We start from the raw sequence: 26,234 nt of genomic DNA on the forward strand, positions 1-26,234 counted from the left end.
TTTAAAAGACACTAGGGCAGCCCTGGAGAACTCCTGTGTGCTAAGCACGTGATGATTTGATCCTTCAGCCCTCTGCATCTGTGGTAATTGAAGTGTTACAGGGTACTAGATTTTTCTTAAAGCCTCTTGATAGTCTTCTTTGAACTTCAGTGCTGCTAAAATGTATTACTTTAAATTACAGAAACATAAACAATAGCTTATCAAATATCTAAGACAGACTAGAGTAAGTTTTGACAATATTATCATGGAAGGTGCCACTACAGGAGTTAATATCATTAATTGTAATTATAAGTGTAATTAATTTCTTTTGCCAGCTACATGAAGACTGACCCTTACGGGTGGACTTACAGGATCATGTTCTTACCCTGTGTCATGCTACATTAGGAAAACAAATCTGTTTTCTTTTCTAGAGTTCCTGCTCCAAATACCACATCTGCAACACAGTTGTGAAGGCTTAGTACCCAAGATCTATGTTACTTGGCTTGTTTAGTTCTGTGCTCGTTTTAGTTACAATGGAAAGTATCAGTATTCAATGATGAGCTCGCCAGGTGAGCTGATAAGAAGCATATTTGGTTACTTAAAGTCTCCTAAGTAACTTCAAACCCACGGCACTTTTAAAAGTCTGTGCTCTCAAGCTCATGACAAAATATTCGCCCAAGGCCAAGAGGACGTGGCAAGTGTACAGTGTCATCAGCGTGACTGAGGCTGACAAACGGATACCTCAGTCAGCAAACTGTCCATGTTCCACGACTAGAGCATACAAGGGTGGTTGAGCTGCTAATTTGTTTATCTTCACTCACTTCCACTAGAAAATCCAAATGACCAAATGTCATCGGATGCAAAGAATTGACAAGTTCTATGCTGAGAAATGTGCCATACACAGTCGTGAGGCAGACTGGTACCCCGGCTCACACACCAAACTTACGTGCGCCTGAAGAATGCATACAGCTCAGAAGCAAGTCTTCATGGGTTCGATTTACTGCTCTAAAATCCTTGTAGAAATACAGGGGGCAGCAGGAGAACACAGATTATTCCACAAAGCAGCCAGAGCCCGTTGGCTTTGTACTGTCTCTCTGCACATGCTCCTTATGGTAGACATTGAACTACATATTGACCAAAAAGTACAGGGAGGATGTGGGCAGAGTTCTTTTTTGTGTATGAGGTTCACAAAGGCTGATATTGGGAAGTAAAGGGGGAAGGGGGTTTTCCCATATCCAGCAAAGTACTTACCTTCTACCACCACTTTGCAAGCACATTCAGCTTTTCCTGCTGCATTCTCAGCTATGCATTTGTATTCGCCCCCATCTTCAGGCATGGCCTTCTCAATGGTAAGTGAACACAGGGCCCCTAATGCAAAAGAAGGAGAGAGCAAATGGATGTTAACTTGCAGTTCACAAAAACCTTAGAGCTATTAAGGAACAGAATGCATCAAATGATCCAATCCTTTACTACAGGTGATTTTCACTGCTAGAAAAAGACATTTTGTTCTTAAAATTCAACATCAGAATTGAAACCTTATCTATGCTAAATAAAATAAACCCACATTGATAGATAAATTGAACCTCACTGCTGTTCCCTAGGATACTCCAAGCTGTCCCTTCAGCCCTAAAGTGGTAAATGGATGAGGGTAGAGAAGACCCAGAGCAGACTCTGCTGCTGTTCTTTGTCTTACAGCAGGGATAAGAAGTCCTCACTCCAACGGTCTTTTCCCCAAAGCACCAGTAGTGTAGGAGTGTAAGTAAGAGGGCTTCTGTCAAGTGACCATCTGCAATATTTGGATTCAGCCTTATCTCTAGCACTCCCATGATCATTCACGTTTGAAAGCAGAACTTCAGCGTAGTGCCCAAGGGTAAAAATGACACTGAGACATTTTCTCTTTGCTTTAATTACTCAGCAAACCAGTGTCTGATATTGTAAAACACCTGTCAGAGAATCCAGTGTATCAGTGACAATCAAATTTGTCAATGCAACAAATCCTGTTCAAACAAATAGCAAGATTTGTCTTCATTAGGTTTGCAGAAACAGGATGTGATATAAGCACTGTAGTTACCAAGGGAAGCTTGGTATGACCCAAGGGAAATACATTTCCTCTTAAAAAATAAAACTCTGTGAACAAAACCAGAAGCTGTTCCCAGCTTCTGTTGGGGGATCCCAGCTGTAGTTGGGGGATGAGGAAGGAGAACTGTGGTTTGTCTAATCCCTTACACTCATTTGTATTGCTTGGAACATTTTGCTCCCCAGGGAGAATCCCAATTAAAACACACCAGACTTTCCCCTTTCAAATATCCCCCCTTAAGTGAGCACGAAGTTTGGGATTACTCTCTCCTTCCTCACTAGAAAGCCTGGCCTGTCCCTTGAACACAGCCTGAGACATTGTGCACTTCCACCCGTTGCTGTTGGCTCGTCTAGATTGCCTCCACCCTCCTTTTTCTGCCACAGTAATACCATCCCCACTTCCTTCATTTACCTTTCTCAGAGTCTTTCCTAATTTATGGCAAGATTGGGAAATGACCTTTTTTAGATATTTCCCCTGTGTCCTGAGAGATAAGGGAATTTCCCAGGATCTCTTGCTGTTTGCCAGCTTTCTCTCCATGATAACTGGAGGCTGCCTTCTGCCTTGGAGGGTGCCTGACCGCAGGCTCCCCATCGAATGTATCCTTTGTGATGGCGCAGATGGCACAGGCATAGGTGACACTGGTCCTTGGAAAGGCCCTAAAAAGGTCCTTGAAAAGAACAACCCTCTATCAGCAGAACTTTGAGAGTTTACTGGCTCCCCTTGGAGACTAGACCTCAGTTGTGACATGACAATTATGCTTCTGGCATTTAGATTTTCCCTCATTGTAAAACTGGATGTTATTATTCAAGACAAATGTTATAAAAAACATTCAAGAGGTTCCCAACACATTCGGTTTGCCAGATGATATACACAAGGGTTAGAAGAAAATTATTTTTTCCCAACTCCTCGTCCTCCACAAAATCAAGAAGTTGGAAATAATGACAATTTTCCCCCTCAGAAAAAAGGACAACATTAAAGCTCTCTCAGAAGAGAACTGACCCCTCACTCACATGTGTTGTGCTCAGCCAACCACAGGGTGAAAAGAAAAGCCACGTGCCTTCCCTGAGGCGGCTCATCTCCACGAGTCAGGCTGAGCCAAAAATGTCACGAGCTGCAGTTCCATTCCAATGGGAGGAAGGACACTAGAAAAGGATTCCTGCAGGCATCTAGCAAATATAAATTCACATGTCTCTGCTGTTTAAAGAGACAACGGGAGAGCAAGCCAAAGACAACATCCAGTCTAAGATTTGCAAAAATCTATAACACATGATTAGAAAAGATCACACATTAGAACCTAAAAATGCTATTGCAAAAGAGTGTAAGCTATGGAGCAAGGGCACATGTACATGAAGGAGCACTCTGGCCACCTCACTGCAGGGGTGCAGTCTAGCTTGTAAGGATAACTGGACTGCAAAGGGACTGGAACAAAGCAACACTTAATTTTTGCTGGAGTTTTCCACCTGCTCAAAAGCCGTTCTTCCCCTGCGTGCTCATCAGCTCACTGAAGGCTCATGTCACACAGGGACATTCCTCACCAGTCGTGCTGTTGCTGTGCTGTCCAGACAGCACCATGCAGCAATATAAATTAACTCCTTATGAGAAACACTTCCACATGGGGCATATAGAAACAGAAACAACCCACACCCACCGTAAACGATTCCCCAAACATACTAAAATCTAGAAGCAAATCCTATGGTTTCCTCATGACCATCCTTGACTTGCCCCATGCATCCAGTGCTCGGTTAGTTTTGCTTTTAGAATCTAGCCCTGCCCAGGCTGCATGGCACGGGGCTGGTAGAAGCTGCATTTGGCTTATTCCACTGGACACAGCATCCTCATGAAATAATGTCAGTCTTACTCACTCCAAAAGAATATGTGTGTTGAATTTTAATGAAGTTATTTGTGAGAAGGAGGATAAAGGAAATCTGTTCGTTTTCTCCTGACTCCCACGCCCCTGTAGCAATGATCATAGAATCACAGAATGGTTTGGGTGGGAAGGGCCCTTAAAGACCATCTAGTTCCAAACCCCCTGCCATGGGCAGGGACACCGTCCACTAGACCAGGTTGCTCAAAGCCTCATCCAGCCTGGCCTTGAACACTTCCAGGAATGGGGCATCCACAGCTTCTCTGGGCAACCTGTGCCAGTGCCTCACCACCCTCTCCATGAAGAACTTCTTCCCAATATCTAATCTAAACCTCCCCACTTTCAATTTAAACCCATTACCCCTTGTCCTGTCACTACAGGCCCTTGTAAAAAGTGTGTCATCCCCCCCACCCCTCCCCAGCTTCCTTGTAGGCCCCCCTCAGGTACTGCAAGGCTGCAATAAGGTCTCCCCGGAGCCTTCTCTTCTCCAGGCTGAACAAGCCCAACTCTCTCAGCCTGTCCCCATAGCAGAGGTGCTCCAGCCCTCTGAGCATCTTCGTGGCCTCCTCTGGACTCGCTCCAACCGGTCTGTATCCTTCTGATGTTGAGGGTTCCACAGCTGGATGCAGCACTCCAGGTGGGGTCTCACAAGAGCAGAGCAGAGGGGGAGAATCACCTCCCTCGACCTGCTGGCCACACTATCTGTATCCTATTTCCCTCCCTTCTTCCTACTCCCCAGCAACTACACTGGAACAGCACAAAGTGTATGGGGATTGCTGGCTTGTTGCTACCACCAGATGCAATGGTGGAATTCTGCCCTCAGTGGAGGAGTGAAGGGGAAATGAGACAATTTGGGCCATTCTCCCTTATTTAGCCACTTATTTAGCCACAGTTTTCATGAAACTGTGGATGACTAGGACATACTGCAAAACTGGCCAATGGTTCAAAAAAGTGTTAGCTAGGCTGGGTCAGGAGTGTAAGGGGAAGCTGAGAGAGCACATGGCTGTAGAAACATAATTTTCTTTGAAAACCAGGAAAAAAAGCCCCCAAACAGGCCAACTTGATAAGATTTCATAAGGACAGGAAACTCCCTAATAGGCCTATGTTCTGTGATCTAGAGCTACAGTCAATTCCCGGGGCTAGACGGCCAAATGTCTTTAACGAAGTATTTGGTATTTCCTCTGCAAAAGCCCTTTATGACCTGAAACAAGCTTATTTTCGCATAACTGCAAGAAAGCCCAGATGGGTTGGGTATTCTGAATCTTGGCACTTCACAGATCCCAGTCAACGCAAAGAATTTTATATCAGCTTTGTGTGTCGTGTCCCCCCCCCCATCCCTCTACTTTTTGTTTTTAGGAACCAGCCCACAGACAGTCTTTCAAACACTGTCACAAAGGGCAGGACTGGAGTAAACATGACTACTGGGATCTTCCACTTAGACATCAGAACTGGTGCAGCTCCAGAAAAGACCTTAACAGCCACAGAAGCTGAGAGTTTACTGGAGGCTCTGGTTCAGATACACAAAGCCTTTCCCTTGCATTCTGAGCTATTAAAGGCTTTTCTGACTTACTCAAAAATAGTGCAAGGCAGTCTAAAATATCTCTAGCCTTCTGCATTCTTTCCATGAAGCTCCGCAGAAAGTCAACTTCAGATATAAAACAAATACACAAACCAACAAAAAACCAGCTCTTGAGTCTAATTCCCTGCACTGGCATTCAGCTGCCAACCTCCTGACTCCTATCCATGATGCAGACTGAAGTCTTTCTTTCTCATCTGTATCCCACGGGATAAAGAAGTACTATGGCATATGTAAGCAATATTAATAAATACTAGGCAGTAAGAAATTCTGCCTAGGAGCCATAACAAATTTGTTATGGAACTCATTGGCTCACTGCTGTTAATTTTCTAATAAATCACAAATTGTCCGGGAAAGTGAAAATATGTGCTAGTGGCAGAGTCATGTTTAAAAATGGCAAGTGGGTTGACCTGGAAAATATTGACTACAGTTACAATGACAACAGGCAAAGCAGTGAAAAAACATGAATTTCAGAGAAGAAAAGCTGTCAAATTTAATTTTGGCTAATTGAGAGAGTTTTAAGGAGAACAATGCAGGAAACCTACTTCCTTATTCATGAGATTACACGTTTCACTGGCAAATGAATCTGTGTAAAGGTAATTTTCTTACCACTTACTGAAATATTTGTGTAATCTCACATTATTCTGCTTGCAATTAACGCTGTATTACTACATGAATGACATTCATATTAGGGAGAGTTAAAGCTGCTAAAATAAAGATCTCATGAAAAAGCTGACAGTGGATTTCCTCCGTGATCAGACTAGGACCAAAGTTATCCAATATTTTAATCTGTGACGTAGAAGTATTCATAAATTAATGCTGAGAAACTTACAGAAAAAAGACAGAGAGATAAGACAGGGCAGTCCTTATAAACAATTAAGCTGAATCCTATTCACTCAAAGAAAACGTGGCTTGAGATAGTGAAATGACAAGCATCCATGGACAGCGAGGGATGCTGTCCTTTCAGAAGGTTTAAAGTTTTAGTAGACAAGTAACAAACACAAGTTTCACTGTTGTGAGGTAGAAAGGGCCCCAGGGACCTCCAGTAAGCACAGCAATAGGAAGGGGACCTCCATCCCACTGATAACTGACACCCACATACGGTTCTGCTGCCTATTTTCTAAATAGGATAATAAATCAACAAACAGCAGCTGAAGGGGAGGTGTTAAAAAGAAAAACCAAACAATGCCATGCCTTCAAGGGCTGGATAAAGAGTATTATGGAGAGAAAGTTAGTAAGAGCTTGACTTGTCAAGTTTCAGAAAAAAAGAGAGAGGTATCCTGATTAGAGTGTCAAAGCCATTCTGTCAAGCAAAGATGGGCTCTTTAGCTCAGCAGAGAAAGGGACCAAGTCTATGGAAGAAGAGACCAGAAAAATTCAAATTAGAACTAAGACACTGCTTTGTTTCCTGATTTAAAAACAGAACACCTATAAGAATAATTACACATCACAATAAATTACCAGTGATTAAAGCAAATATCTCTATTTTGCTACATGTAAACCCACACTACGTGCATTTCTGGAAGAAGGATACAGGCAAAAACAGCAGTACAGAGGGAAGTTGTGTGGCATGTGGCAGAACTGATGCTCAGGTATCTCGCTAGCCTTAAACTTTAAGCTGCAGAATCCATCTACTTTCAGCTGTACAGAGAGTTGTGTTAATTGCACACCAAACCCCTGCTCAAAGTTCATTAAAAAAATCCAAAAAGTCATGGCAAATCCTAGTTAGACTGACAGACACAGGCTTGCACAACCGTTAGGAAGATTTGGGAGTTATGTTAAGTCACAAGAAAGTTGTTAAGGCATTATTGCTAACAAGATTACCAACTCTATGCTGCCAAGACACTCAAGAAGAAAAAAAAAAAATTCTGTCTTACACAAACCAGTACAAACTCTGGGCATTTTCTAAGCCACACCATCACTGCTACCTAAGCCTACATTAATTCCTCTTCAATCTATATAGTCACACGGTACTAATTCTAGCCAAAGAAAGCAGAGCAAGGTGATGTTAAAAACAGCAAGTTTGCCACTTTTGACTTATATTCACTGTGCATCTCAATTCTCCAGTCTGTAAGGGTGCCAGCTGCCAAACCCCTTTCACTGTCATCTTCCAGAACAGCTTTTGTAACCGTGCAAAAATTCCCTATGCTGGTTTTCTGTCCAGGAGTGAGTCACAGAGCAGGACACTGGCACAGGGCACAGCTCTGCCAAGTCCTATACAAATGCAAACCAAAATGGTTCCTGCTCTGAAGAGTTCACTGCCTGAGGAAGCTGCTTCCACTCAGTCCTTATATGTCTAACTCCGGTGCCATGTCCGCGAGAGCCCTCTTAAAAACTGGTTTTCCAAACAAAAAGCCCCCTGTAAGTTCAAAGAACACTCTTACATTAAAATCGACTGCCTCTTAGCCGAACACCATCTAACCTGCCCGTCTAAGTGCATAATGCTCTAATTTATGAGCACCCTCTTTTGTTTGTTTGTTACAGCCACCATTTATTTTGAGAATTCAGAGGCAAGGAAAACATCAATATCTATCCCAGGAATGTAGATAACCACACTCTGACAAGTGTTTAAAAGAAGAAAAATATAAAATCAAACCATTAATAAACTCCTAGCAGGTCAGACATGTTCATAAAAGAAAAATGGTTTAAGAGCTCACTTTGTCAGAAAAATGATTCTTTGAGCAACAAATTACTCATGCCAATCAACTGAAAGAATAATATCTGGTGGATTATTAAAAGAAATGGAGAAACAAGTACTGATGTTCAAGATTTGAAAGGGAAACAAAACAGCATTAATAGCTGAAATGTAAAATGGCAGGAATGAGATTGATATGTTGTGACTGTGACAGTGTAATGCTGCTCAGTCTGCCTTCTGACGGCTAACGTAAACTGAACCCTGGAATAACGGAATGCATTGGAAACCCTCGATGAAGTACTAGAGTACAGCACAAACACTGCATAGATATGCCTGTAGATGAAGGCCTTAGACCTCACCAAACACCTTACCAGTCAGTGATTATTCTGATCCTGGTGCTCGAACGGGGGTTTCTCTGATGGTACAGAAGTGGGATTAACACCCCTCCTTCTCTGGCATGCTAACGGCTCAACTACTTCGGACAGGTAATGCAGTGTTAGCCTCTCCAAACACAGGGAAGAGTTGTTCCTAACAGGTAAAGGGCCTTGCTATTAGCTAGTACAAATATGCCAAGGAAAGTTACTTTCAGGGAGTCTGTCCTGCGAACTTGCTGCACACAAGTATACTTTTAAGTCTGCCCTTCCTGGCCAAATATGTCACTTCTTTTATCAGGTGGGCATACTCCTGAAACCAGACTTTATGTGTTTATCTCCACAATGTCTTTGGCACAAGGAGATCAGCGAACTGCTCCCTGGTTTTGCTTTCTGGCAATGACAGAGAGGGTTAATTTAATTTCCGAAAGACAAATACATGGCATTCTGCAGGTTCATGTGTTCATTACATTGAAAAGTTTGTGAGTCAGTGGCCCATACTAAGATGGGCTTGTAGTATGATGAAGCAGCAGATAGGTAAGTCTCAAATAGCTAAGAACAGACCCAGTCTATCCACTTCCATGGTGCATTGCATGGCGGAACACAAGAGGAGCAAGGTCATACCAAAGAAATAAAAAATGGCTTTGCAAGATCTAAGCCCATTAATGTGAGCTTAGGTCCATTTGCTCTGAATTCCTCTCCTTCCCCACAGACTCAACCTTCTTTCAGCTCAGGATGACTCTAGGGGATTATCTCCAGAGCCCATTAAACATTGCTCCAAGGTTGGCCAAAGGCACTGCTGCGGAAGGACAAGACACCTGCGGGCGGGTGTGATGAAACTGCCTTTTCAGCATTTGGGGCGAAAGAGGGAATCTGGGATTTTGGCAGTGGGCTGCTGAGTAGTGCATCCGGTTTCATTGTTGCTCTCTATGTCTAAAGCTGCTCCAAACACGTGCTGTGAGACTAATCCGTACAGTTGCTCCACTGAACACTATGTCCTGATACATATCCTGAATTTGTTATTTCTCCATTCTAGTCTGTAGCTCTAATTATTCCTTCCCCTTCCTTGGTTCCTTGAACTATTTATGTGTTCCCAAGTAGAGGATGAGAGAAACATCAATCTCTAAGAAAACTGCAACTTATTTAAAGTTAGTATCATGCATACCTAGTTAATTACTTAACAGTTGGCATGAAAGCATCTCACAGTGGGGGAGCAGCAAAACATTGTTCTCCAAGTGCCAAAACCAGCAGGTACTGTCAGGCAAAAACCTAAATTGACCATCATGCTATGCATCCCCTCAGTGTGTCAGAGGATGTGTCATAAGGTTTAAAAACAAGAGTTCTAATCCTCATTCCATTCTGTCCATTAAAGGAGAAAACTGTAGCATTAACTTCCCGGTGCAATACTTCTTTCTAAGATCCTCTGCAGATATGTGCAGGAGAAAGCATGACTTTGGAGTACTGTTAATCCTGACTACCCAAGCATGATGGTAATGGAACTACTCAAACATGAGAGTTTCTTCACTCCCTGCAAGAAGCTGCCCTGAAACCCTGGATTCTGGATTCCTTATCCAGTGCTGACCTCCATTCCTTTCCTCAATGGAAAGCACTGCCGAAGTGTGACATCCCCACAAAATGCCAGCTCTGGGGTGTTATGACCAGGAGTGCCACCTAGCCCAGATGGACTGGGTGGGGTAAGTCACACGCCCTGCTCAGGCAGGTGGCGGAGCATTTCTGTACATGAGGATCACTACACTGTGAACACAACTACACTGGGTTTTCAGCTCACAGGACCATTTTATAAAGTGCATATGAGATGTGGGATTGTAACAGGCAATTACTTGAATTATTTCAGTCAAGAAAACAGCTTTCTGCAGCACCACAACACTCTGGGACTTTATGAGGCTCCACCCTATCTCAGAAGCTGTGATACAGAGAAGATAAAAGACATGAAACTTTGAGATGTATAATTTCTTTTCGCTCTGAGCAACTCCAAGAAAACCCTTTAAATCTTGCTTCCAGTGTAAGGCTCATTAAATTGCAGTCTCCCACCTTACTGATCCTGTCAGCCCTTTTTACAGGGATGGCATTTCCACCAGTCAATATAGTCCTATTCTATACACTCCCCTCTGGCAAAATTGATCATGTCCTCATAAATAAAACTTCTATGCTACTTCAGACACCTGCTGCCATTTCTCTCTCTCCACCTACTTCCTTTGCTACCCCCTCAGTGTAGTATTCAGGTGCCTTTTCTTTTTTTCCCCTACCCTGTCTGAAGGCAAAGTTATTCCTGACGGCATCCACTTTAAAGGAGTCCTCAGGTTTCAGTGCTTGAAACACCACACAAGGATTCACTCAGGGTGGACCACTGTGTGTATTCAATTGGTTCTCATTCAATAACACTGAAAATAGTCTGGATTAGATGAAGAAAGATTCACGGTGAAGAGCCCAGACCCCTGTGTCAAACTGTAATTCTTAGTGTGAACAGGAACCTTCTTACTACATCGTGCAGGACAGTGTCTTTCTCCATACTGTTCCCTCAGTGTCTTATGCAACAAATATGAAGTAAAGAAGTTATTTTGTATTATCAGTTATCCTCCCTATTTTTTCCCAAGGACAATACATTTTGTCTAGATGCAGTAACAACTTTTACTCAAAGCCAGCTTAGTAGGGTTTCATTATCCAGAATGTGGAATATAAGGCAATCACTCAATTTGACAAGAGTAAGTGTTCTCTCAGAGGACTTTTACCAAACTCTACTGTTTTGAAATTAGTTAAAAGTCATCAGACAGTGGGGCTCAAATATTTCAGAGTCTGTAAAGGCAACAGAAGCACGTGTGGTGGGGCAGGCATTAAATACATTGGAAATCAATTCTCAGCTCTGATCTTCACTATGTAACTTAAAGTTGCAGTAATTTCATTCTGTACCACAACCCCTCTTCGTGTTTCTTATTGCAATAAAACGCCTAAAATATTAAACATACAGAAGAATTAAATTAGAATTTGTAAACCAGCAATAATAATATTCTGTTTTCAATGTTCTAAATCCTTGAAGTTCAGCTTAAATAAACATCATGTACCAGCTCCTTAAACAGCATTAGCAATGTAAACAGCGTTTAAAAATGCAAGAAGTTCAACTTTATAAAAATTACATCTGCAGGCTGTTAAAGGAGAATCTGCAAGAAATGTCAAACAATACTGTTCCTTGTGTACTCCACCGAAATAACAAGAAAGTTGCATCTGGAAACAGTTACTGGCACAGGACTTGAATAAAGTATTGCGTTACCTTTAATGAACTAAATGTTAATCAAGAGCCGGATATAGCAGTGTGCCATCCAGCTGGCTTGTAATTCAATTAATTTACCTTCTTGGGAGATGACAATGGACTTGGATGATTTGATGGCTTTGCTGTCCAGAGTCCAGGTGACAGCTGCAGGGGGATCAGAGGAAATCCGACATTGTAACACCAATTTTTCACCATCTACTACTTGAGCATCCTGAAGCTTCTCTGTAAAGGAGGGTGCCGTTCCTTTGCTGGCTGGTGGTTTGCTGGGTGTTGCTTTGTTTTCAGCTTTTTTCCCAATTATTCCGCCATCCACCACTGTGCACCCATGCTCACAGTTTCTGTCGTTCTTCTCTTCTTTTTTCACTGCTACTTTGGCAACGGGGGCTTGAGAATTGGGGGTCGCGTTCTGGGCTTCGGTATTGGTGCGGGCATTTGGTGCTGGGGTGCTAGCACTGCCATTCTCTGCAGGTGGCTTCTTCTTTGAGCCCAGCACAGATCTGAAGTCTGTAATAGCTGGTTTAGGAGGGGGCACCTTCTCTGGCAGTGGGGCTTTTGGGGTGCCTTTCTTGGCCAGCACAGAGCGGAAGTCCACCTGCTGAGGAGCATGAACTTTCCTTTCCTCCTCTGACAAGGTCTTGGGTTTGACCTGCCGCTGCAGGTTTGCTCGGAAGTCCATTTGCTCGGCTGGGATTTCTTTCAGTTCCTCCTCAGAAAAACTTTTGGTGCTGACTTTCTTGCCTAAAATGTCACGGAAATCAAGTTGCTCAGCTTCCTGCTGCCTCAGGCTCTCCTCCGTATGTTCCCGAGTTTCCACTCGCCTCTTCAGCACACCTCGGACGTCTTCCTGTTCCTCCTCAGCCGCCCTGGTTTCACTGCTGCTCTTTTTGAAGCCACTTGTTCTACCAAATGTTAGTTTACCATGATCTCCACCATCTCTTCGCTCCCCAGAGCTGGCTGATTCCCTCCCACTATGATCCGAAAAAGAAAAGAAAGAGAGAGCCAGGAAAGGGGCTGGTTTAAAAATGTCAGGGAACAATCTCGGAGCAGGAACAAAATGTGTTTATAGAAGAGGAGGTTGATTAGAGGAGCACACTCCATTAGTTTATTGCATCAATGATGACTTCAGGAGCCATATAAGGGCACAAACAAAAAAGATCTCCTCTACTCTGGCTTGGTACGATGTGCTTAGCCTGTATGATGAAAACAATTTGTTGGGTCACATTTGGGGATTAGGTTGAACAGCAGCCAGCCTGGGTCTGTAAGGGCAGGGAATTAACGGAGCAAAAAATAGAACCCACCCATGCAAGTCCCTGGGAAAAATACTCACTCTCTGAGCATTTCTGTTCTGGAAGCTGAACTCTCCCGCAGCATCAGAGACACCTGGCAGCTGCATTCTCCAACTTGGTTCCTGCAATATTTAAGTGAAATCAGAAAAGCAGAGGTTTCTCCCTCCAAAACTGTGACTTGACTGAGCTAAGTGATTGTGTGTTGCACTGAAGCAGCTCAAACCAGCGTGGCATCCCCCTTTCCTTTGCCTGGCACTGTGGTGGTTAACTGAGTGGATTTGGTCCCCCTCTATGTGGAGCCAAACTATCTCAAATAGCTTTTACTGATCTGTTTGCTGTCTACACTGGGAAAACATACTCCCTGAACAAAAATCAAAGCAATCTACAGAATGAAACAGCTGCAAACAAATAAGCTAAAGGAAAACAAATACAAAAGCTGGAAAAATCAAGGCAGAGGAAGGGGCTTTTTTGCAAAGTTGAAAATCTTTCCAACTCTGCCTACTGTTTATTTATTCAAATCCAAGCTCTTAAGTTTTCTAATGTTAAGATATTAAAAGCAGGGTCTCATTTCCTTCCCTCCTCCCAGGCCCAACCAATCAGCAAAACCCATCTACATGGATTGCTCCAGCCTGTGCATGTTTATATTAAAAAACATAAAAGTGTCACCATATATGGTGCTGAGTACTTATTCTTCCTTTTGCAGAGGAATACCACGGATGCCTTCTGGAAAGGGCTCCCATTAAAGAATTCATTTAAAGTGCTCCCCCCCGCCCCGCTGCTCCCTCCCTCACACAGATATATATCATTCTTCAAGCCCCAAACAGCTCTTCTCCACTTAACACCGGAGATGCCAAAAGCAAAATTTAACTCCCCGAGGACAGCAGTTGTGTAACTGGAGCCACGGCCACCCCCTGAACTGCCATTAAAAAACACAGATTTGAACTGATTAAGGACTAGAAAGCGGTCTTTATTAGTGAAAACACTTTTATCCTTCACAGTTTAAGTACAAGCTTGTAAATAAGCTACAAACTCCTGGATGATTTTTCTTTTTCAAACAAAAATAATTTTTGCTACTGAAAACATTTCCTGGACATGAACAAAACACATGTGGATAAGGGAGGTGGGGGAAGGAAAGAGAGGCAGGTTTTCCCAGCTGTGTTCTCCTTTCAAAAGACTTGCTAGATAAGAGCACCTTGGAGGCCACTTTGCCCTAAAGTTCAAAACACAGACTCAGGAGCGCCTTTCTGTTAGCTTGCCATAAACATATTGTCTGGCCTGGTTTTTAAATAGGATACGGTTCTGTTTGGGCGAATAAACTATCATTTCACCCGTTTGCAACTTGCAATGAAGTCACACAGGAGAGCAGACCATTAACACAGATGCAGCACTAAGTTATGTCTTTGCAATAGAAAGCAGTGCCATCACCTTTGCAGATGGATTTCCCTTACTTTCTGTTGCTTTAGAAAATGAATCAGCAGATCAGCTGATACGAAAACCAAGCCTTTAACATCAAGAAGAAATTGGTGGGGTTGACCAAAGTAGCTGGATTGCAAAGTAAAGGACCTTCTGGTAGGAATACATCTTATCTGACCTTAAGACCATTAATTACAAGAAGTCATAGAAGCATTTTCAACACTTTTATCCAACAAGTCAGAATACGCAAACTAGGAAGTTACTGAAGGCAGTCCTTAAGGACAGCACCGAAAGCCACAAGGCTAGTTTCCTTCAATACAAAAGACTAGAGACCATCTGAGTACCAAACAGAAACTGCCCAAATGGCAGGAGAAGACCCAGGTCAATGCAGAGAGTGTGTAACTCAGTCCTGCAGTGGAGACCTGCCATTCTTACTTCCTCTTACATGAGACATCCATTTGGGAGCAAGAGAAATAAAGAGAAGGAAAGACAAATGGGAAGATGAATAGAAAGAATTGCTCCTATCACATCCTCCCAACACACCGATTGGCATCAAACCATGGCAGGGTACCAACGTTGCTGAAAACCTGTTGTCTTCAAAGAGCACGTTTCAAACTGGTCCCTTTCACCACTCTCGAAACCCAGGAAATTTTTTCCTGCTTCCCAGAAGCTTTTACAAAAACCAGGCTCACCCTGATTCTGCTCAAGTACTTTCTCATTCACCAGTGCTACAGGGCTGTTAGCAGGCTGTTGGTTTACCCTAAGATCCCTCCTGTAAGCCTCCTAGAGCTCAATTACTCTTCCCTTAGGACTTCAAACCAATCCAAAGCTGACAAAGTAGGAGAAGCCATGCAAGCTGAAGTATAGACAATTTACAGCATACATCAAATTGGGAGGCACCACTGCTCAGCTTCTGTCATGACTGAATGGCAAAAATATTTGCCCACAAGAATTGTGTCACCACTGAGAGAGGCTAAAGTAGCAGAGACAGCACTCTCCCAGGAGACGGATCCAGGGATATTGAATGTGGTACTGACCACTGTGAAGAATAATGGCATTTCTACAGGACCCATTTCTGCAATGCATCTTTCCCTCTACAAATTCTTCACATATGCAAGAAAGCAAATAAGGAAGGCAGGGTAAACCTCTCTAAACTAAGCCATTTTTCACAGGGTTTGGAAAATAAAGGAGGGGGTAAGAAAGTAAGAGAGCATTTTGTTCTTTCTATTTTTGAAACCTTGGGAAGCACTTACAAAGTACAGCAACAGGAGGACAGAGAAGTACTGAGATGGAAAAATTATTCACAAGGTAGATTTTTGATCTTAATTATGATTTCTGATTCAAGTGAATGGCTGAAAACTAGACCACTGGATACAAACTTTGAGTCTGTGTCTGATTCATCATACCCCTGTAGCCTTTTCAGTGCAAGTCCTGCTCCCAGTGAAATTGAAGTGAGTTTTGTTACTGATTTTAGGAGCAGGGAGAACATATTTTTGCCTTCTGAATTCAGTTGCAGAGTCTAAAAAGGTGAAGTTAATAACACTGACCCACCCTGGAGATCACAAGATAGAGAAAGAGAAACAAGTCAAGAAAAATTAAGAACTGGATGGTTTAGATGCTAAATTCAATCAAGAATAATTCTGGAAACTTTGTAAATATTTTTACAATTACACAATTTCAGAATCTAGGCAAGGCAAGGTACATCGGGGCAGGTAGAAAAAAATAGAGCTTTGCAGTACACAAGCCGTACTTTAAGTTTTTCATGTCTCTTCTGTTTTGAATCATGGCAATAACGCTATTAATTCTGCCACTTGAGGTCCTCCGTGTTGGCATTTTATCAACAAAACCCTGGACAAAGACAGATCTTGGTGGCTCTGTTATTGTGGAATAATTATAGACATGGATTAAAAACTATGCTTAGTAGGTAGGGTGTAAAGAAGTACCTTGAATTTATGACTTTTGCAGGATCGAATGCTCATGCACAGGACTTATCTTTAAAATGTTAAGGAATAATAATAACCCCCACACACACACCAAAAACAAATAAATCCCCAGCTGCAAAGCCTGAAGCAATTTTAAAAATAGCTCTCTGTCCTATTGTGGGATCAGTTTTCCCTGGAATGGCTTTTATGTTCAAAATATCTTGAAATAGTAGTTTCTTGGCAGAAGCCACCCAAATATTTTCACTGAACCTTAGATGAGACTTATTGTCTGCACGTCCCTAGGAAGCACTCTTTGGAGGAAGAAGAAAAGCACTGTTAATTACAGAGTGGGGACACCCCAAAAATTCCTACTGGCTTCTCAAGTGTGAAACAAGTATTACAGAGTAAATTACACGTTTTTAAGAATGAACTGAAAAGGGTAAAGAAGTTGATCCCTAGCTGTTAACTGGTGCTCAGTCCAGGTAACTGCAAAGCCTCAGAACGAGGTTTTGCAGCTCTTCTGTGAGGTAGTTAAATGGAGAGAAAGTCCAGACGCCATAAAGCTTTAATCCCAAAGAAAACAACTAATCTACTGGATCACAGCTTCAGCTGACATAAAGCAGAGCAACTCTACTGGCTTCAAAGAGAATGAGCTGAGTTACCTCTCTTGAGGATTTGGCCAAAAGCTTTTTATACCTGAAAAGCCAATACTTTATTTGCATTCTACAGCACTGAGTGGGACAATGGAACAGGAAAGGGTCATGGGTTTCTTTCCTAAAAGTAGACATTGTGTCGATTGCAGAAAACAAGGTGTGCAAACTGTATTTTACAGAAACACAGAACATTGGTGTAATGAAACGTAAACTTACAACTGCCTTTATATAACCCAAATTGTAGAGTATTTGGCATACCACTGATTTATAAGATGAATATTTACCTCTGATTTTAATCCAATTATCAAAATCTCTAAATAGCATCAATCAACACTAACCAAATTTCTATGGAAGATGGAGTAGGAAAGAAAAGGAATACTCAGTGTCTGAAAAGACAAAGGTTAACAAAGCAGATGATTTCTTTAGTGATCTGCAGGAGGATTTCCAAGGTCTCTTATGTTGACTGTGCAGTTACAAAGCTAAAGGTTTTGCTGAACAAACACAGTCCAGTGTAGTGTAAGCAAAGAAGTTGGGAGCATTGGACCTCTTCATTTACGATGTGAACACTGACAGAAAGAACATGGGAGGGTCATACTGGGATAAAAAGGATACCAGTGCTTGCATCACTGGAAGGATGCAAAGGACAGAGGGAGAAAAAGATGTCTGTGGTTTTCTGAGTCACAAAAAGGATTGTTATTTCCCCCATATCAATCACAATAGTTTCACAGAGACTCTGACTGATTTCTTATCCCTCAACTGCAAGGTCTGGCATTTTGCAGGCTGCAAAATGTAAAATTTCCATAGATGAGCCACAGTAGTGGGTGAATCTGTTGTTCTCTTTGTATTTACGCAACACCATCCTTTGAGGCCTGAGCAATAACAGGCTCAGTAGAACATTATTAGGACAATTAAAATGAAGAATGCAAGTGTAGAGGAATCAGAAGTCTGTGTTTAAAACAGGGACCAGGAGAGTTTACAATGACTACCCTCTTAAAACTCAGACTTAGTCTGCTGTAGAGTAAAAGGCGAAGGAAACACATCCTAAATGATGCTGGGGGAGGGAATGACAGAAAGCCAACCAGCAATCATTGATACATCACACTGGGCTACACACCCTTGTCAGCTCCCTCCGATGAAAGGAGAAAGAACTAGGAAGAGACAAACACAACTTTTGTGAAACCCAAATTTTTAAGACCAGAGTTTTAATTTGTGAGCAGCCAACACAAAAGGAGAATTGTGGAGGTATTAGGACAGAATTTAGAGCTTAAGAATGGAGAAGAAAATTGGAAAATAATTAACACTGGTAAGAAACCATGCCCAGACTAAATTAAGGGAATTGGAGAAGGAATGACTCCCTAAAAGCAGCTATGCAACAGCCTTCTAAAATTAATACATGAAAAGGAACTGCACACTTTATTTGAAAAGAAAATGATCATGTTTAAAAATAGCCCACTGTCAACTTCTCCATAAACCCTTCAGTGAATTGCCCTGTGGTTTCTCAGTTATTCCATATTTTTAATGGACTTTGTAGGAGTTTTTGAGAGAAAGACACTAAATGCAGCTCTCCTCCTCTCAGGTACTGTTAAGACTGTTCCTGAACGTATAAACAATTCTCAATCAAGTATTCAAGACAAATGCAGGCAGTTCAAAAGCTATTTAGTCAAGATGATTTGTTGCTGAAAATTATTTTACTCTACTGCAAACCTGAAGCACACAACTGATATTTGGCTCCTTGGATATTCCTGAGGCAGTTACTTCTCTGTTGTTCATACTGTATAAGCAACTGCCTAAAAGTGTATGGCTTTCTGTTCCCTGAACAATAAGTGAAATCTTACACATGACAGCAGGGTAAAAAGAGGTATCAGCATTCCCCTTGCTCTAACTGCAACATAGCTTTGCGCATCAAGGGTTAGAAAAAGCCAGTAAGAATGCACTGATCTTTGTGGGATCCCCAGCTACTTCTCCAGTAAAAGGATTAGGGAATAACAGAAATCAGCATGTAAATTGCTGTCTTGTTTTCTAGCTACAACTTTACTTCTTCCCACCTCCCAAAAAGTTGTTCCTCTCTGGTAATTTTCTGAAATAATTTCTTTTCTGAGTGTACATTCTGTAATGTTCTGGAGGCATGATATTGCCAGGCTTCCACTTTGACAAATGTCCTCAGTGATGGATGAATATGGCTCTACCTACATATATGTTAGTAATAAGACTTGAAATTAAGAGTAGAAAAACTTCATTATAGGAAATCTTGACATACAACAGCTATGATTTTCTAAAGCATAGTGAAAAGTGAGTAACTGGTCTGATTTTAAGGACGAAATGCTAGTTAGTGGCTGCCTGTGATAGTCTATGAAAACACAGCTCAGGACTAGCCATCTACACAGTGGCATATCAAACATTCGTCACAAATACCAGCCCAAGTAAGGCAAAACACCTATGCACAGTAAACAGCATAGAATGTTGACATCAGTTTAAACTTGCACACTAAGTTTTCTATAACCACGTGGGGGATAGGGAATTATGCCCAATCTTCACCAGCAGAGGTGGAAAATGCTGTGTCACTTTCTACAAAGTAAGAACCAGCAAATCTGATTCTTCATTTAAAGGTCAGTTCTTTCACCAGGAAAAAAAACCCAAAACCAAACCAACCAGCTCATTCAAAACAGGAATGACATGAATTTCAGGGCATCAGGGTGCCTCATTTCAAAGACACATCCGAAAAAAGAGACTCCCGCTTCCATATAAAATTCCGACATTTCAAACATGGCCAGGAAACACTTCCTCCTCTTAAAAGATATAGATCATAATCTTGTGGAATGGCCCTTCCCTGTCAGGTTGTTCTCATGGAAAGCAAGCATCCTTCCAAATATCTAGGGAGATACCAAACATGGTAAACAATATCTCCAAAATCAGGACATTGATTGTGGTTTCCCTTGCTAGAAATCCAAACTGCTTCCCATACCGCTGCCAAAACAAAAATTTTGGTTTTGTCCTTCTTTCTGACTCTTGTGTTTCCTCCTTCCTCTTTGAGTTTTATTAGTTCTTTTCATTCCTCAGAAATATTTAGTTCCTTTAGTACCCTGCTCTTTTGTGTGAATGGGAGGGAGTTCTTGTCTTTTTCATGTGGGAATTTCAACTTCAAGGAAAATCATAGAATCATAGCACAGTTTGGGTTGCAAGGGGCCTTAAAGACCATCTAGTTCCACCCCCCCTGCCATGCGCAGGGACACCTTCCACTAGACCAGGTTGCTCCAAACCTCATCCAGCCTGGCCTCGAACACTTCCAGGGATGGGGCATCCACAGCTTCTCTGGGCACCCTGTGCCAGTGCCTCATCACCCTCTCCGGGAAGAACTTCTTCCCGATATCTAATCTAAACCTCCCCACTTTCAATTTAAACCCATTACCCCTTGTCCTGTCACTACAGGCCCTTGTGAAAAGTGTGTCATCCCCCCCACCCCTCCCCAGCTTCCTTGTAGGCCCCCCTCAGGTACTGGAAGGCTGCAATAACAATATTACTCGTTGTTCCAAGGGAACAAGCTCCTTTTATGGCACACATACCTGAGCTGAATTTCATATTGCCCTGCATGACGAGACTGCACATTCCTCAAGATCAGTGTGAAGATGTCTTCATTTTGCAGGATTTCACATGCTGTTCCTGGCATTATTTCTTGCCCATCTTTAAACCAGTGAACAGTGGGGAAAGGATCTCCAGCAATGGCACAGGATATAAGGACATTTTGCCCAGGAGCTGCTGTCACTGATCTCGGTTTGCTAATGAACCAGGGCTGAATACCATCCTGAGGTTCTGTAGTTTACAAACACAGTTTATAAATCAGGAGAAAATGCCACGCTTGAATGTAACTAATAAGCTAACTTATTTCAGGGAAAGCAATCAGAGACAAGCAAAGCTATTTTGGACACACGAGGTATAAGTTTTTAATCTGAAAATAAGGCAGACTTCAACTTTGAAAGTAACATTTGTTGTTACTAAAATTAATCATTTACTTGGCACTTTACTGCCTCTATACACGCTGATATTAAGAGCAAAACAAAAGGACTTTAAAGCTGCCCTAAAAGGAATCTTGAAGATTTGTCCTTAGAGAATATGGGTAGGAATAGCTTTAAGGGCAAGTGACGGTACTGTGACTGCTGTGCAGTTGAGAGCTCATGTAACAAATCATCAGTAACAATTGCATAAAATTGCATTTAATCTAAGAAGAGTGACCCTGAGGCCAGATCTCTGGGGAGCTTGGAGACTAGAGGAAGGTCTAAATTCAGAACAGACTGACAACAGGCTACAGGCTCACCCCTGGAAGCACAGCTCTCAGAAATCCTGGGATTAAGATCCTTTACATTAAAAATGATAAATGTCTCCCATTGATTTCTAATAATGCTCGGTAATGACCATGGGAAAACGTTGGCATACAGTAAGATTAGACAAAGTCCCCGGTCACAAAGGTAGCGAATGCCCAATCACAGGAAGTTTGTAGGTACTTTAGTGTTCGTTGTGGGATTTGCATCATATGTAGAGATTCGTAAACAAATTTTTTGCAGTTAGTTCTCAAATTGCAGAAATTACGTATTCTTCACCTGCTACCACTACAATGCTAATAATAAAGCCAGGATACCTGGCTCCTAGACAGCTTTTCCAAATACTCTGGGCTTTAATTAGCAAGAAAAACATCATTAAATGGTTTACATGAAATCCATAGCTAAGTAAGCCTTACAGTTATAGCCTGAAGCTGCACTCAGCTGAAGTTTTGCACTGTCCCTAGGAGTAGGGCTCAGGAATGCATTGTTGAAATAGTAACATAATGTTCCGGAGTGAAAGGATTTTTTTAAAGTTGCTTCTGCTCAATATCCTTTTTAAATCAGATGCAGAGTCTGAGAACTCCTAGCATCCTTCACAACAGACCTTATAAACACTCGTACTTAAAACAGACACTCCTCCAGCACAGTAGTTATTTCCTTTTAACATTTCCTAAGGTGGAGAAGAACTTCATACCTTGTACTGTCAGTGTAGCCTGGGTTTGAGTTTCTCCTAATTCATTCCAGGCTTCACAGGTGTATTTGCCTGTGTCTTCAGGAAATACTTCCTGGATGTACAGACTGTACTCATTGCCTTTCTTCTCAAAGTGGAAATCTTCTGTCTCCTGGATTTCTTTCCCATTGTGCAGCCAGATAATTTCAGGAGGTGGGTTAGCTGAAAAATAGGAAACAACAAAAATCAGAGACACGCTCAAAAAACCCCTCCGATGTATCGATCAAGAAAATGAATGAGGTTGGTTGTTTTCTTCCACCTGATTCTGCAATTTCATCTTCAAAACACTCAGGAATTTCATTAACTCTGTCAGTGCTGTGTAATGTGGAATAGTTCTAAGTCTGTCTTATTACAGCTAAAATACAAATGGATAAGGTGAGCCCATATACAACAGAGAGAGAGAATGAGCTCTAGATCCCACGGAGGTGGTTAGCAAGAGTTTCTATGACCAAAATTCCTACCAGGACTACTCTTTTTTGTGGCACTAACAGCTGACAGGAATTCAGTCCTGTCTGGTTCACAACAAAAGTTATTACAAGTTCGCTGAGACTTCATTTAGTTCAAGAGCAGGACCCAATAATAAACTGATTATTATTATTATTATTCCAATAAAGCAACACTTATTCAAGTCTGAACACATTAACACTGGACAATGTTCATACATCTCGAAGATCAGATTAGACAAAGCTAGCTTGTACTTTTAAAAAAATTGGTTCCTTTAAATATTATTTCCAAATACAAAGACACCCGCTAGAAGAAAAGAACACTGGAAAAAGCCCATACTTTGCAGCAGGCCTTAAATTTTTTAAGTAACACTGTTCTATAGCTACACACCTGATACCTCCACAGTCATTATCACTTGACTTCCGTCCATTACTTTGAGGTCAGTCAGGCCTTTAAGGAAAATGGGTGCAAAAGTCTTGTTTAACTTGACAGCCTGTGCACTTTCCACCTTCTTGCTGCTCTTCTTTTCTGTGAAGTCAAGAGGAGAACAAAAGGGATCTCTTAGTGGAATTTTCATGACAAATTTTAACTGACCTTAGGTTCAAAGTGGTTTCAAGTCTGCTAGTTTCAGCTCTCAGAAAGCAAAAAAATCACTGAAACCACCCAGTATAGCTGTTTTGTCTTGCCAGTAGACCAAGCAGAAAGGCAAGAAACAGGAATGGAGCTGTCCTTCCTCCAGGGATCCTCTTAAATCATTGTTAACAGATATTGTAGAGTATCACTCAGAAATGTACACTCATTTTCTCCAAATACACATGCTCCAGTGCAATACAAACCCCCAACAATGTGTAACCAACAATTCAATGCTTTTAATCACTGCTAAGTTCATGTAAATATCTTAAGGTATCTTACAAGTAGCTGTTCTCATGACTGATGAGTTAAAAATGTAAACTCACAAGAATATGGGATTCACAACTCTGTGAAATTACAAATCGTTTAGATTGTTAGATGGTCAATATGAAATGGGCTTGAGTTCGCCGTACTCCTCTCTTCTATTACACTTAGCAAACTGGTTGATGATGGGAAAGATTGAAACCTGAGGTTATCAATATATATCACAAAACAAACTGTTGGATTAGGGCTCTTTTGTGTGTGTGTGTGTGGCTGTGCAATCAAATTATGAGCTCTGGAGTTAACTTAATAACTCTTTAAAAAAAAAAAACCCAAACACGTAGCTGTGATAGACACATAATTTCCAGTATCCCCAGTGGTCTCCTCCGTCTCAGATTCACAGAGTGGTAGGGGTTGGAAGTGACCTCTAAAGATCATCTGGTCCAACCCCCCTGCCAGCGCAGGATCACCTAGAGTAGATCACACGGGAACAAGTCCAGGCAGCTTTTGAAAGTCTCCAGGGAAGGAGACTCCACAACACCTCCCTGGGAGCCTCTTCCAGAGATCTGTCACCCTCACAGTGAAGAAATGTTTCCTCAGGTTCAGGTTGAACCTTCTGTTTTCCAGTTTATGCCCTGCACTCCACTGAGAAGAGCCTGGCCCCACCCTCCTGACACCCACCCTTTAGATATTGATAAGCATTGATAAGATCCCCCTGAGCCTCCTCTTCTCCAAGCTAAACAGACCCAGCTCTCTCAGCTGGGAAGGTGCTCCAGGCCCTTCATCATCTTAGTGGCCCTGTGCTGAACCCTTTCCAGTACTTCCTTGTCCTTTGTGAACTGAGGAGCCACAGCACTCCAGGTGAGGCCTCCCCAGCACAGAGTAGAGGGGGAGGATAACCTGCTGGCCACGCTCTTCTTAGTGGATCCCAGGATGCCACCGGCCTTTTTGGCTGCGAGGGCACACTGTTGACTCAGGGGCTATGAAGCAAGATCATTTAACTGGGACCTATACAGTACACTAGACCAGGAAAGATAGTTCTGCTCTAAAAACCTGAGTCTTCTAAAAATATTTCTGAGGCCAAAGTAGTGATCATGACCAAATGTAAGAATTCATAAATATTTATTGGTCACTTGGATACACTTCTTGTTTTATTTAGCTTGAGTTCAGACCTCTTACGTCTAGACTTCAAAATGCCAACCCTACTTTCAAAGTCCATACATGAAAACAGCTTAATTTTGCTTATTCCTACCTTCAAAAATTTCAAAAGGTTTATCAGGATCAATAGTATTACAGCAACACAAGTGCCAGATTGGTAAAAAAAACCCACTATTTATAAAAGGATTGCGATTAGGAAAGCTGAAAGCACCTCAGTGAGCAAGTCCACTGAACCTCCTGGAGGCAAAAAGTTCAGCTTGTCTCAGGGTTATTTGAGCTCAATGTAAATTTGGAAGCTGCCTGCAGAGGAAGTTGTCCCTCTTCTCTAGTAAAGCTTTTTCTAGCCAAAATCTTGACTTGCTGGCTTGTGTCATAGGTTTCTTCTTGGCACTGAGCAGTGAGACATTGATGCATGTGAGAATGGAAATATAGGACCTGACTGAGACCCACTCAGCTCAGCGTTATGGACTACCCTGAAATGTCTGTTTAACAATCAGGGTGAATGATCCATTTTAGGGCTTCCTGTAGCACCTGCTTGTGAGTGACAGATGCTGTATAGCAACAGCCATGAAATTGGGTTGAACCCATCTACAGTAATAAACTGCTGTGGTTCACCATATTCCTATATTTTGTGCTGTTTACTCAGGGAAACTGCTGCAAACAACTGCTGGACCAAGCAATATCAGCACACAGTCCTTCACTACTCTAATGCCTTGCAGTAAATCCCTTTGTACCTCAGAGACACCTGGGAGGAGAAACAGAAATTCATATAAGGAGGAAAGGAGGAAAATAATAAGAAGGAAGGAGGAAAAGGAGAAACAAAGTAATAAGACAGGAAAGAAGTAGGGGGGGAAGGAGAGGGGGGGGGGGGGGGGGGGGGAAAGAGAGCTGAAACAGCTCCCACCAGAGAGTTAACAGTGACCAGGAAACAAAATTAACTGTAACAGCGAATCTTGCAGACCAGACCAAGCTGCCTCCAGCAGAGCCCTGGTACAGTGTTAAGTACTAGCACTCCACATCCCTCACAACTGGCTCTTTGCTTTATAGACTGATGTGCCTGTTCCACATAGCCTAAATAAGTGAATTCTGTAATTAAGGAAGGCAATAGTGTAACATCCTCAGCTTATTAAAAAAAATGGGTGAGCAACTAGAGAAGTAATAGAGCAAAATCCCAAAAGGGTTTTTTCAGCAATGCTAACTCCTCCTAAATATGTGCTGCAGAAATGAAAGTTTCATGTACTGGAATAAAAACCATCTTCTTTCACAGAGCTGCGTAAACATTAAAAGGAAGCCAGGAAATCATTCACGGTAAATACATGAACCACAAACCCAACAAGATTACAAAAGGTTAGGCTTCAGTTCCTGAAGTTATCTCAGGCAGATGTACCCTGCGCTGGCGAAGAGACCTACTGATACGAGTGACACTGAGATTTACTGGGGATGCAGGCCTCTATCCCTGAAAGGCATGCAGGATTAAAGGACGATCAACTTGCCGTTGTTACTGATCAGTGCTCACTATTGGTAAGTGAAGCTGTCAAATGTAAACGAAAGGGGCCAGAATCTGCCTCACCATCACACAAATCTTAAAAACAGTATTTACACTGAATTTAAGCACCACATAAGGTTTATGCTGATC

General features: G+C 42.1%; 1 protein-coding gene across 3 annotated transcripts in view; it reads right to left on the reverse strand.

Annotated features, from left to right (window-relative positions):
* Positions 1 to 26,234, reverse strand: part of MYLK (myosin light chain kinase) — a 108,021-nt gene that overhangs the window by 59,510 nt on the left and 22,277 nt on the right. For 2 of the 3 annotated variants that reach the window (XM_010150943.1, XM_010150942.1), the window contains exons 1-2: positions 11,867 to 12,857; positions 1,231 to 1,347 (exon numbers count right to left, since the gene is read on the reverse strand). In XM_010150943.1, the coding sequence (XP_010149245.1) occupies positions 1,231 to 1,347; positions 11,867 to 12,464 (715 nt within the window). In that variant the 5' untranslated portion in view covers positions 12,465 to 12,857. Of the gene's footprint in view, positions 1 to 1,230; positions 1,348 to 11,866; positions 12,858 to 13,115; positions 13,197 to 20,622; positions 20,870 to 22,069; positions 22,268 to 22,939; positions 23,078 to 26,234 lie in introns of those variants that run through there. The other variant, XM_010150941.1, reaches the window with a different exon arrangement.

This window comes from Eurypyga helias, unplaced genomic scaffold, assembly GCF_000690775.1.
Source record: "Eurypyga helias isolate BGI_N326 unplaced genomic scaffold, ASM69077v1 scaffold864, whole genome shotgun sequence".
In the NCBI taxonomy this organism is placed as follows: domain Eukaryota; kingdom Metazoa; phylum Chordata; class Aves; order Eurypygiformes; family Eurypygidae; genus Eurypyga; species Eurypyga helias.